The sequence below is a fragment of the Eleginops maclovinus genome, chromosome 11, assembly GCF_036324505.1.
Source record: "Eleginops maclovinus isolate JMC-PN-2008 ecotype Puerto Natales chromosome 11, JC_Emac_rtc_rv5, whole genome shotgun sequence".
Lineage (NCBI taxonomy): Eukaryota > Metazoa > Chordata > Actinopteri > Perciformes > Eleginopidae > Eleginops > Eleginops maclovinus.
Window position 1 is genome coordinate 18,657,649 of NC_086359.1, and position 14,527 is coordinate 18,672,175.

Here is a 14,527-nt window from a genome sequence, read left to right on the forward strand (position 1 = left end):
GAAGTCTCCCAGGGGTGCAGGAGTAACACTTGCCTTCTGTTCAGGCTCAGTCAAGGAGTCAGTCCATGCCTTCCACTGTGTCTCTTTCTCCAGTGGAAGAGGTGTGTCCCACTCGTACTGTTCTGAGGAAACGTCTCTCACCAATGCTTTGCCTTGCACTGTGATGGGGGAAGCGAATCCAAGGGGATCATAAAGACTATTTACCGTGGACAGCATGCATCTCCGAGTAAATGGTTTACCATCTCTCGACACTTTGAAGGTGAAACTGTCAGTCTGGAGTTCCCAGCTTAAACACAAACTCCTCTGGAGGGGCAAGGGGTCTGCTCCCAAATCTAGATCCTTAAAGTCACTTGTTCGTTCTTCCACAGGAAAAGCCTCCATGACCTTCGCGCTATTTGAAGCTAACTTGTGAAGTCTTAAGTTGGACTCAGGGCCTTGGTTCGCTGCAGGAGATCGATAGCTTCCTCCTCCTTGGCCACTGAGGCGAGTCCGTCATCGACATAAACATTTCTGAAGACGAAATGCTTTGCATCTGTACCATGTTCGGTCTCTCCATGTTCTGCAGCTTTCCTCATCCCGTATGTTGCTACAGCTGGGGACAGACTGTTCCCGAACACGTGCACAGTCATCCAGTAGTCAATGATTTCCTTGTCTGGATTATTATCTTTATACCACAGAAACCGAAGGAAATGGCGGTGATCCTCTCTGATCCTTGAACCCATAGAACATCTGTTCTACATCGGCAATGACAGCTATCTGCTCCCTCCTGAACCTTAGTAGAACACCAACTAGAGTGTTGTTGAGGTTGGGTCCACTGAGAAGCGTGTCGTTCAATGATGTTCCTTTGTACTCCGCACTGGAATCAAAAAACACTCTTATTTTCCCAGGTGGTATACACCAAAAGTCGGCAAATACCAACACTCCTGCCCGCGTTGTAGTTGAGGAGCTGGTTCTGCCTGGTGGTTGTCAATGACCTTCTGCATAAAATCAAAGAAGTGTTCTTTCATGTCAGGTCTCCTTATGAATGAGTGTTGGAGAGAGAGGAGTCTCTGGGAGGCCTGTTCTCTGTTATATGGAAGGGGCTTACGAGGGGAACGAAAGGGTAGCGGTGCCACCCAGTGGTTTTCGTCGTGGTGCATGGCTTAAGGAAAGAGGAGCGTCCATTTTGAAGGACCTGAGTCTTGTAGGCGTTGACTTCCTCTGACTTGTGAGCGCCACCTAAGCATAACTCTCCAACTATGACCCAGCCAAGGTCAAGGCGCTGGGCGTACGGTGAGTTGTGAGGCCCGTTACGCTGTTCTCTTACTTTATGCAAGCTCAAAATGTCTCTGCCTAACAGAAGCAGGATGGGAGCACTGGCGTCGAGCGGAGGGATCTTATCAGCCACTGGTTGGAGGTGAGGAAAATATTGGGTGCACTCAGGGGTTGGGATCTCTGATCTGTCGTCAGGCAGGTAGTTGCACTCCAACAAGGTGGGAAGTGTCACCTTGGTTCTCCCGTCAAGTGACTCCACTATGATGTTACTCGCTTTCCTCCCTGCAGTCTCCACTGTGCCGGAGCATGTTTTCAGAGTGTAGGGGGATGCACTGCTATTAATGTCTAGTAGATCAAAGAATTGTGATTTTACTAAAGACCGGTTGCTTTGGTCATCTAGTACTGCGTACACCCTGTGAGACCTACTTGGACGGTCGGTGTGGGAAACCTTGACCAAGCAGATTTTTGAGCAGGATCTGGGTTTGGGGGCACCGCCGCATATCTCGGTGCACTTGGAGGTGACTATAGGAGGTGCAAAATCTTCAATCTCCCCGCTTTGCTTGTCCTCAGGTGATTGTTCAGCCTGCCCACCAAACGACCATGGTCTTGCAATCTTTAGCCATATGCTTGGTGCTAGCACAACATCGAAAACAGATTGAATTCTCCTTTAAGTATGTTTTCCTGTCATCAAGATGTCTTCCTCTGAACCCACGACATTTTGACAGTGGATGAGGTTTGTTATGTATAGGACATTGTTTGTCCGGTTCATTTTTCTTCACAGATGTACTAGCCTGAGATGCACTAACTGCGGCAGTGACATTAGTTTTCCTAACTGTCACAGCTGATTTTGGAAAGTATTTTGGTGGCTTTTCCACCTTGAATTGACTGGTAATTAAAGCTGCAATAACTCAAAAACACCACCAGGGGGAAACTTACTTTTTGCAGTCACTGACAGGAGTCAGAACAGTGATAAAGACAATATATAGCAGTATCATATACACAAGGGACATGCTTTAATAATGAATAAATACATAGTATAATGTATGATTTAATATATGTATGGTGTGCAGTTTGTGTTGAGAAAAACTGGAGGGAGAACAAACATTGACTCCCTCACAGAGCCACCAGTGATAATGAGAGCTCGGCTGACCCACAGCAGAGAACAAATCTACAGAGAGTTCTGGATTTTATTTCATTTGGTCTTATGGCCAAAAAATGCACTCTGTAAGTAACTAGGGAAATGGGGCATATTATATCACTCGTACATGTTTAATCAACATGGTGATTACATTTGCTGAGTTGGAACCAAATGGCAAGCCATAAAGCCATCGTGCAGTCGATTGGGGTACGAAATTGACCACAAACTGGGTTTTTAAACTCAATTACAACATTTATAGGCCATGCATCAATTCAGTACTTGGTTATTTGAGCAATTGGGATGAGATCAGAATATCTGAGCATGTCGGCTAAACTGACTTTAGCTTCGTTATTTCTATAGTTGTTTTAGATATATGATGCATGCTTCAGTACTGTGTACAGAACTTGTATAGTCTTTGAAGAGCCTGATAGAAGTTAATTTCATTCTTGAGAACAGTTTAAGGTTGTTTATTTTATCAGTCTAGTGTTAGAACGTCACAGAACTTTTCTACAGAGAAACCTACTTTTTTTAGGTTAAGTGGTAGACTGACCAACATTGCCGTCACTAAAGCCTTTAGATAACATCCTTGAAAAGCTTTGGAGGTAAAATAAAAAGCAGTTTTATTTTTCTATAAAGTATTTTCTAAATCCAACAATATTTATTTCTTCATTTTGCTGACTGTAGTTGCAGTAGAAAGATTTATATTAAGGGCCCATGCATCAGCCTCTCTCTATTACCCAGTGCCTTTAATGATATTGCCACGTTTTCCTTAAGACTCCCTTCAATGTTCCATTTTAAAATTACAATTTTGGTTTAAAAAATCATTACATTACATGCCTGAGTGACTGTTATATTTTGCCAGATTTTGTTAAAATGGAAATGATAAAAAATTATAATTTGTTACTTTTAAATATATTAAAAAGTAACAAATTATTATTATGTTTTAATAAATAACCGTAGGATCCAATTGAACTTCTTTGCAAATGCAACTCAAAATAGAGAGACTACCAGAATTGACTTAAGCTTGGTGGCTCCAAATGGAATTAAATGGGCCCTATTATGAGAGAGATGTCTCGCCTATTAGACTATATCTTACAATGTGTTGGAGGGCTAGCCAGTAGAAAGGGGAGTGTTACATAGTGATGTAATTATGTTACGTAAGTAAACAAAGGAGTCCAATTTCAGGCAGGGTGGGGGAGAGTGTGAGGGAGAAAAACTCCCTGTGGAGGGAAATCTTAGCCTTTGCAAACCATTGACATGCACGAAAACCTTTATAACACACGACAGGAAAGGGCAAATCCCAAAAAAGGTATAATAGGGCCACTTTAAATAAAGACTGTAGCTTTAAACTAGATGTGGATGAGCTGGTTTTAAAAGGCTTTTTGCTTTTGTCTAGACGATTATTATCATACTTTGCTTCATCTATCTCAAAGACTTGATTATGTAAGTAAAACATTCCCTCTGATATCCATCATATATTATATCTTTCTTGGCCATGGCAGAACTGGGACTAAAATCAAATGCTTTCACTATTTCATTTCCATCCTTGAAAATCAATAATGACATTATGGACGAGCAACAGAGAACTATTTATTTTTTCGAGATTTAAGGCTCTGCTGCAGAGGCTGACTGTCAGCAGATGAACAGATGGGTTCAAACTGATACATAATTTTTGCTTGAGTCATGAAAATAATGGTGCTTGCTGACTTGATGGTACTATCAGTGTATTTTTAGCACAACATGCACAAAGGCACTCTTTGATCAAGTGATTATTCATTGAGTTGTCTGAAAGACAGATGGAATGATCAGAAATGATCCAGATATCTGATGCTAATACTTCTCCTTCAAAGTGCACAGGGAGTTCACTTTTTTCTAAGCTAATTGATAACAGAAATCATCTCCATATGTGTTGCTTGTTCAAGCTGTTCTTTTCATTTAAGTGTCATAATAGGCAAACACAGCACTGGTTTTAAGCTTAAGGGCTCACCAGACAGAATGGAGTTAGCATGCTTAAACACTAAACCAAAAGGGCAAACATGACTAACAAAAGATATGCTTAACATCGACATGTTGCTACTTTCCCGAGGTGCAATTTCTTTCAGTTACATGATCATTTAGCTCACAGCGTGACTTTGTGTCAGGCTGCAGATTCTAGTCTTGTTAAAGTACAGTACTCAACAAAGAAGTTGCAGAAACCTCAAACGTTTCTCACCTCATCGTGTAGAGAAGCGTGCCGTTGTCAACTAGTCGCAGCAGTTTGTTAGGAGTCGTCATGTTGTGGGCCACCGATTTCTTCCCGTTATGGAAGAAGGTGTCAGGAGTCCAGATCTTACTGGCCAGGAGGTTGTTGAGGGGTAACACTTGCATGGGCCCGTCAAACTTCAGCCTCTCGTCCCTCCAACTCTGGCGGAAGAAGACATCGATGGTGTACTCCTGAGAGAGGAAAAGGGTGTAAAGTTTAGTTGGCAAGCTGTTATATTAAATGATTGAATGCTAAACACTTTGAAGTGTCATCAACAGATACTCCGAACTCAGAATGAGTCAGAAGGAATAAGGGGGAACATACAAAAGATTACCGAAATATAACTAAAGGGTAAAAAGAAAAGTAGAAAGTTCAAGTGCGTGACGTGATTGATTACAAATGTCCAAAGTTTTTTTTTGTGGAATCATCCTTTTTTTGAGCTGAGTTTGCAAATGTTTTCTGAGAGTTATCATTTTTAATAGTCCAGGTGTGCACCATGCTCCACCGTCTGTCATCAACACAGAGCTCCAACAGAAGAAACAAGTTCAGCATATGCCAGCTCCATCCAAGATAACACACACACATGCACACATGCACACACACACACACACACACACACACACACACACACACACACACACACACACTTATTTTTTAAGTTAACTGCATCATGTAATAACCAGTCTGGAAATAATGAAGTGTTTGACATAAACGAACCGCAGCCAGAAGATATTTATATGAAACAGTCTTTTGGTGTTTTACCAACACATAAAACTACATGAAATAAAAGGATTTCAGGAAGTGTAGTTGGTCAAAAGGGATTTTATTTCTCATCATACATTCAATAGGAGTTGGTGTCCTAGCAACAGCCTTCCCTCATCAGCTCCGTACAGTGGCAGAGCAGACTGAACGCAGCTGCCTCACACAGAGAGAGAGCGAGAGAGATAGAGATAGAATAAAGCTGTGTGCATCTCACGCTAGAGTACACATTACTGGTGATCAATAAAAGCACGCCTTATGTGTTTCTCTATTATCAGCTTTGTGCTTTTGCTCATTCAGTGAAACGGCTTGCAAAGCGACGCAGCTCACCAGTGACTTGTGAGTGCTTTTTTTCCATGAGAGAATAAACAATAAAGTCAGTTCTTAGTTGGTTGAACAACAGGAAACCATCAACCTCAGCAGGAAAGGTGACCAGCTTCCTCTCAACATATCAACAGGGCTTCTGTGTACAGCGGAGGGTTGCCTCTGTTAATTGATTTAATTGACCTCCCGGCGGCCTGAGTATAGTCCCTAAAACATTCACAATGCATGTGTCCTCGCGTGTTCTTATAAAGCCCACAGATCACAGACAGATAAAAGCAAGAGTTAGACAGTTTACCTCGACCCCTTTTTCAGTTCTTTTCTAGCTATCAAGTTATGTTTCTTATTTATTTAGTCTCTTTTCAGCAATGTCTAAAGTATTTACAATATCCACACTAATACAAATAAAAACAAGGAAGGAAGTAAATATTTAACTGAAGGAAAAAGTCAAATGATTTTTTATTATGCTGTATGATATACAGAGACCACTCCAAATCTTCATCTCTAAATGTAAGGCAGCCATTCCAGTGTCTGTTGAATTCCAACACAGAGAAATGTTCTTGGTAGTTTATAGAATACAATAAAAAATACAAAAACCATTTATCACAAAGACATACCTATAAATGATAAAACAAGAGAAAATTATAATGCTGAAGTGGTCTCTGTGTGAACCAATAAATTGAACGACCTAAACAGACAATACATTTCCATTAAAATGTACAGACTAGTAGATAAAAGCATCATGCCTTACTTTAACTAGTTAGAAATTAGGATAAAGCTCAATTAAATTAAAAATGAATCCAAAAAGACCTACAATAAATAAAGTGTGCGAAGTGAGGGTAAGAGTGAGAAGCAGGGTAAAACTTAGGATTACTAGAGAAAATGTGATGTCATTTCATAATGTATTCTCTTTTGATGGTCAAGGACAACAAATTATTAATCATAACAATATAATATTATATCATGAATTAGTGTCCCAGCTAATCATTTGTAGATAAGCTTAGCAAACTCGGTGAATCACTATACTGTTAACGTCTTTAATAATCTGCTAGCTAAATCTTTGTATCAAAATATTTCTGAGGTAATGTAGTGGGAGCAATTAAAATATTTCAATGTTCGTACTGGTTGCGTTATTAAATCTTTGTGATGGGGGACTTTTATCAAACGTTATTCATCAAATGTAACCTTATGGACAAGTAGACAGGAGCAGTGGATGTGTGGGAAGCAGGAGAGAGGCGGCAGAGAGAGATGTTTCAGGATATGCACCAGCTGAACATAATGAGGAAACTGGCATCCCAGTATGATGAACAGCTCTACACATGAGCCAGCTGGCGGCCATTGCCCTCCAGTCTCCATCTTTATTGTGAAATGTGAGAGAGACTTCTCAACTATGAATGAGGGGGGAAACCTTCAATAAGAAAAATCTGAAATCATACGTTGTTTGGTTCCTTTCAATTTCCCACACTCCAATCATTCTTGGTATTGTTTCTTCATATAGGGGAAGACAGACCTGAGAAACAGGCTGCAGGGGGGGCCATCTGGCATCGTGCATGCTACTGAGAATCAATGAGCCACCTCTGGGCCAGTTCCCAATGACAGAGCTTCAGAGCGGTCCTTTCAACAAAACAGGAAACATGAAAAGCTTTCAGCCAGGCTACAAACGCTGCCACTGAGCCAATCATACAGTGCCCTCTGCATAGTGTGGTCATGAAATGCATTATGTATGGATATATAGATGTCATTAAATATGTTTTAAAGTTCTGTAATCAAGTGAATTTAATAAAAATATGTAAAAAACCTTTTGATATTCCTTCCAATGCCCCAACCGGGTACCACCACACCATTTCTCCCTGCTGCTGAAAAGTATTTCCTGTAGGCTGTAACAAAGGGACTTAGTGAGGTAAAATAGTCCATAAGTAGAAATGAATAATATTAAAAATCACACTACAGTACAATATCAAGATGTTGTTTTCAAGGGTGGAAGTAAAGAATTCCATTTGCTCTCGTGCTGCCTGAACTCATTATACCACTTTGACTTTGGCCATGAATTAGATGCCGAATGTGGACAACAAAGGGCTCTCCAAGTCCCAGGACAGACTAATGAACACACACACACATGGGTGTTAGGACCACACTATATGGTGATTTATTGTTCCTCGTCCTGTGTTTGCGACCAAACTTTCCAGCAACACAACACAAAACTTTTCCTGGCACAGAGTGAAGCTGGACCATTTAAATTCCCATTAGTACTATTACTCGTGTTTGCTCTTAATTCTTCTTGCCTTCTCTTTATGAGATCCAACAGCATTGCCAGAACTCATCCAAATCAGTGTAAAACATGCGGTGATGAATAAACAGACACTAGTAGGCTTGTCCCAGTTGGGCAAAGCCATCATTTGTTTGTTTCTTTTGGACAGAAATCTCCTGTAAACACAAGGAATCAAGTTGATGATTGAAAGACCGGGAAAAGGAAAAGCATAGTCAATCTCCACACAAGTCTAAATGGCACAATCAGTTCAAATGCCAGCTGGTGTTCCTCCAGGGACGGAGTGATTGATTTCTCCTTGACAGAGGAGACAGTGGAGCCTCTCCAACACTAGTTTTTTAATGTATTTTTTTATTTTTTATTGCAACGAGGATGATGAATAGGTTTACTGTAGCAAACAACTATTATTTAAATGGCATTTTAAAACACGTTTATGGCACCTCCTGTTACAAATAGATTCATAAATACAGATTCACTCTTCGCAGATGCCTTTTTTATGCCTGTACATAGATTTTTGGCATTGTGCCTCTTATTGGAAAGAATATTACAGAGACAGAGGGGAGAGAGAAAGAAGGGAACAGCATGTCACAACCTCCCTGGATGGAATAAAAGTGGGACTTTAAAGCTTGTATGATCAATATTCTTTGATTAACAATGCATCATATGCGTATGGAAACCGTGAAAAGGGTCACTGTGAGTGATGCAACCGCAGAGAATGATCTACCGACTCTTCAATCCCCCTCTGTTCTGCAGAGTGTTTCAGCATCCTCCTGCTCATCCTGTTTGGTATCTGCCTGGCCCACAGATTCGTTTACGCTCACGTCTCGCCTCTCTTATCAGCATCATGTCCAGATGCTGATATGTTTTCAGCTACAAAGCTCTGATAAACCCACTTGGCACCTCCTGCCTAAAACCAAATGGTGTTTACAAACAGCCAAGTACGGTTCCCTTTTCTAAAAGGGGGGAGCATGTTGGACAGGTAAAAACCAACATGACTCCAAAAACGTGCTCTGTGTCTGCATCATGTGTAATTAAGCAATATTTTAAAATAATGATCTTATAAAACGTATGAGGCAACATATACGTCTTATGCTTTAACATACTATGAACAGTAAGTGCACAGTTAACACTTTGAAAATATCAAAATGAGTCACCTTAAACTAAATATATTTATACAACTTTATATTTTTAAGAATTTGACAGTGCAGATGCCATTGATAACCTTACTATTTTGGTGGTTATTTGCAAGTTCCAAAATTATGTGGAAATCGATTTGAATGCCCTTTATTCCATAACTGAACACATTTCGAATGATTTCAAGCTAACCGCGATCACTGAACACCCTTAGTGAGTACTGAGGAATTGTCACTTCAGTGGTGAAACAGACGGATATAAAAATAGGGATTATGAAACAAGAGAAAGAACAAGCTTGTCACACACACTAAAAATGTCTCCTTTGCTTATATGTAAGTGTGAGCGGTGGTGAGGAACAGCTACTCAGAGAATGGAGAGGAATGAGGGAAATGATATAAGGCTGATGCGGTGCAGTTAAGGTAGGATGTTCAGCAGACTGGGCTAAATGAGTCCAGACTTGTCTGGCTCTCTGATAATGGCAGGAAGGTTCTGTCTAATATCTGATGGAATATTAATGCAGCCTTTATCTTCAATTAACAAGTTCCATTTTAATAATGTCCTCATGTTTTAATTTTAATTTGGTTTTTACTCAACTGATCTGGACATATTAGTCTTTTGCTAATTAAGAGTACATCCAATGTGGAGCAGGGCTTTTTAATTGTATTACATTGAATTATCTGGATAAAGGAACTACGTATCTGCCCTATTTAAAGAAAAAAAAAATCCTTTTCCAAACAAGTCTGAGTCAAGGAAATTGAGTTTTCTAATGATGTCGTCACTGTGGCTTTATAGTCCATTGTTTCTGTCTTAATCTACACGTTTTGTTTATCTACATCGGTTGACTGGTTTGACAAGTTTGATTTAGTGCCCCTTTCGAAATACGTAGGGCGAGAGAGCCATTTCCCCCAATCTATTGTGTAGAAATGTTGTGATATATGTAACGATGAGCTGTTTGTGACAGTACACAGCGGACCAGAGATAAAACTCTTGATTAGCAGGTGTGTGGCCACGATACATGGCTTGCTGGAGGCGGTGCATCCATGCGATTTGGCTCTTCTGAACTCCACACTCTGGGCATTGTACTGATTAGTCAAAGATTTGATTAATGTCTATTCTAATTACTAGTCTTTCTTGCTCTCGGGTTGTCAATTATTCTCTCTTGCTTCGCTTCTTGCGGGCTCTTCACCTTTCCCTGCTGGGAGTGTAACCTGTGTGAGACTTTCAATGAGCTGTGAATCCCATACCAACTCCAATTATCTTCAGCGTTCATCAGCATAAACATCTTTTAGCACTTTGCATCGTGCAACACTTCAGAGTGTAACTTTTGTTTCCACAAATATAAACTGCCTAGAATCAGAAAGTGGCAAATAAAAAGTACATATCAGAGACTGTGCCACTGAAAATTGATTATAGAAATAATGTGAACAGTATATATGTTATAACATTTAATGATGACATCAGACGAAACTGCATTAAATTAATTGAGCGGTAATAACTGAGATAATGGAAAGTCTTTAGGAGGGAGGCTTATGAAGATGTGTATGATATGTCCACGTTCTATCAGTCTTGCAACAAGAGGTTGCATCAGTAAAAAAGGTCCAATCCTACAAGCGCCATTTGCTCCCAACATTTATCGTCACAGATACGATCGCAATGGGGTAATCTTCTCGATGTTCAGAAACAGATCACGTTGAAACTAGGGCAAAAACAATAGGTTTCTCTTAATCCCAAAAGAAAGAAAAAATCACTTCCTGCCTTGGGTGCCAGTGTTATGGTGTATGAAATGGTGCTTTGTCTGCTTTCAAGTTGTTCCCTCCCTGCACATGAATCATGTTGTGACGCTAGGGACATGTATGGTGTGGGGAAACAATGTAAGCCCTATTTTAAGAGGGGTTTTGTGCTGAAAATCCAAGACAAATTTCTAATTCTTGCACAAAAGTAGCTTATTTTAACTTACACGTCTCTGAACAAGGTCGACATGATTGATGCAGAATCCAGGAGATCACCTTCAAATTTTAGTAACACAAACCCCCCATCTGTTCTGTTTGGAAGACCTTGAGAATTTGAAGCCGTGCTGATGAGTGCAGATATCAAAAAAAAAATCTTTACACCCAGCGCTTGTGAAACAATGTTGAAATCTGTACATCACTGACATAATCATATAACTGTCAAAATAGTCTTCACCGTGACAGCTTCAATCACATCCCATTTCATCAGAGCAGACCTGTCAGATCCAACCATGAGACGGGTAAATGTGCTGTGACAATGCATACATGTGAAGGAGATCCGTAGACGTTCAGAGAGAGGAGGAGGGAGGCAGGAACAGAGACGGAGAAAAAAAAATCAGCAAGAGTAAATGAGGAAAGGGAGGCTGGAGGTAGAGAAAACACATCCACCTACTTACCAGAGATCAGCGTCAAGATCGTAACCTACATTCTGGGCCTCGGTGTGACACAAATCTGCCCTGGTCAGACACGACTCTGAACAAAGCGCCTTGTTATCGCTGTAAGTAGTTTCATTGTGAATATGCAGTTAGCCTCCCTCCTGTTACCATGGTGGGACGCTAAGGGCAGATGTGGGGTATTGGGGTCCAAGTGAATGCTGAGCGAGTGAGTGAGAAGCAGACATTTTTGGGACACTTGGGGTAAAAGAGAAAGTGGCCCATTGGATGTTCAGGATATAAAGTATGAGAAGTAAGGAGTCAGGAAACCTCAAGTTTTATATGTATTATAAGCATTTGTGCTTCACATTTTAAGCCATGCTATCAGCTCGTCCTTAGGGATGGCAATGGCAGTTGGTCGATTCATCACTTTATTCCAGGCTCAAAGATCTGAACAACTGATGGATAGATTGCCATGAAATCAAGAGGATAAATAATAACCCTGGTGATTTCGCTGATAACTCAATGATCCCAATATGTAGGTCAGAATTTCCCATATCCAGTCAAATGTCTGTACGTCCACAACATGGATTGGCTAAAATGTTTGCCCAAGTTCATGGTCCCCAGATGATGTACCCTCCTGACTGAGTTTTTCTTCTACCTCCACCAATATCTTGTCAACTGCTTGATGGATTGCTTCAAAATTCTGTATGCACATTCTTGTTCTGCCTAAGATTTTGGCCATAAACCAAAAATCTTAGATGCCAAGTGCAATTCAGTGCTATCTCATTGTACATGCACCTCTTTAGCGACCCTCCCCTCCTAAAAATATGGAGATTTTTATACTCTTATGCTTAAATGTTTATCTATTAGATCTAAGGTTAGTGTTAAATACATTTATTCATGACTTGACAGCTTCAAGGTTACTAATTAATGCAAAACATGTGGAAATATTTCACTTTTGTTTCCATATTGAAATAAATGCTAATAGATGAACCTTTGAGGGCATCTTTAGTTTCCTGCAGTGCATCAAAATGAATGGTAGCATTTATATGTGAGTAAATAAGTGTATTGCAAGAAATTAAATCCATTTAAAAGCGTATTATTTAATCAAGAAGGTTTATTAAATTACACGTTAAAGGAACCTGGAGGTAAATTATCTCTGACCAAACAACGACGCAGTTACGACATAAGAAGTAGACTAAACAACACAGCTTCCTCACTTTATTTTAATAACTATAGCTGTCCTTAATTAAACTGTTAAACTCCGAGTTGTCTCTGATACAGAACTTTCCTCTGCGTAACACATCAGGGAAATTTTCTTCCAAAGTTTCTTTCCACCTCTGAAAGACCCCCAGGATTAGTCATTTCCTTCTCCTTTTTACTGACCTAGAAAAACGGGTCCACACTTTATTTTCTCAGTACAGTTTATTGCAATGCTCAATACTCCGAGGCTGTCCTGCTCCACACTCAAAAAATCACATCCAACTCTTTTGAACTCGGTAGCTGGGAAACTCATGAACCAGAAAACACTAACGCACGACCCTGACCTACTGTAGAATCGCTTTCATCGACTCTGAATACCAGAACTCTGTGTTCTCAAAGCCCAAATACTTTTTAAACAACTCAATCCAGTGCATGACACATTCAGCCAATCTAAAAACCTGGTGCAGCTCTGCACTTGCTAATGCTTGTTATTCTTTAAACTCCAAAGAAAATCCAAGCCACCCACTCACTCTGAGGATGCCCTGCCTTTCGGAAACGGATGCACATCTCAGAAATTCAGGCCACTCATTATTGAAGCCATAGTCGAGACCTAGAGTTCTTATTTAGTGCAGCAAACTATCCACAGTTGCTCACTGTACTGTATAATTGTTGGGCTTGTCTTCTGATTCCCTCCTCTAGCCTCAGAAGCCTTTGAGCTGATCTGTGACAATGTTATTATTATTTTATTATGTGAGGATGTGTTATCAATGTTCTCCAGATATCATTAAAATATGTCAAATTAAAAGTGTAATATTTGTTTTGGCATTTAAACATAGTGGAATCACTTAAATTCACATTTACTTTTCATCTTTATTGCATCACACATGATTTTCAATTAAAAACAAACAATTCTAAATAAATGGATCACAAATAAAAAAGCTCCCCCGCAAGGAATAAAGGATACAAAAACAGAAACAGTTTGTTCTTTCTTAAATAGTCTCTGCATTTTACTTTATTTACTTTGCTACCATGATTAAAACAAGACAGTTCTTATGTCTTGCATAAAATCGATAATAGAAATTCTCCAGGATCCACTTCTTGTGAGTTTTTCTCATTAAAATTCTATACCGTCCTTTCCCAAGTGCAGATATGAATCTTCATATGCATTGTTGTAACAAAAAGATTGAACCAAAATGCTTTAAAAGGGTTATTCACTGATTTACATGTCAAATTACCCGGCAGACCTCTTTGATGTGTTCACTCATAGAACATATGAATCAAATCGATATTGCTTTATACTCCACATATAGAACATGTGAAGTATGATGTGAAGCATGTAATTTACATTCTTATGAATATATTTACAGACAATGTGTTAACAAGATACAAAGTGTTATCTGAAGTGTGACGCTTCTTGAAGGCCAAGCCCATTTTGTGATGCTAGACCTTGAAAATCTTAAAAGAAAATGCTCAAAGCGTTTATGCAGTGTTCATGTACAGGAAGACAGAAAATGCAGCGTAGCCTGGGGCCAGAGCCTTTCCTGGGTAATGATCAGTGAAATCCTAACATCATCTAACGCTAAGTGATGCAAAAATGTAAGAAAATTCAATATGTTGCTGCGTTGTTTTCCCATATGGGAACACAGGAATTCCTTGACAGCTACAAGTATTGATTAAAGGACATGACAGCAGATGGAAAGCACCTGCTGTGCACTCACTATCAAAATATCAACACGAGTGGGTTGGCATGTCCTGTCCACATGTCCTGGACAGCCATCATGTGAGACACTGACTGTACTCAATGATCCATGATATTGCCAAGTGGAG

The 14,527-nt window shown here is 39.9% G+C and overlaps 1 protein-coding gene across 2 annotated transcripts in view; it reads right to left on the minus strand.

Annotated features, from left to right (window-relative positions):
- gabra3 (gamma-aminobutyric acid type A receptor subunit alpha3) overlaps positions 1–14,527 on the minus strand; it is a 94,370-nt gene that overhangs the window by 19,565 nt on the left and 60,278 nt on the right. For both annotated transcript variants that reach the window (XM_063896211.1, XM_063896210.1), the window contains exon 5: positions 4,605–4,825. In XM_063896211.1, coding sequence (XP_063752281.1) covers positions 4,605–4,825 — 221 coding nt within the window. The remainder of the gene's footprint in view (positions 1–4,604; positions 4,826–14,527) is intronic.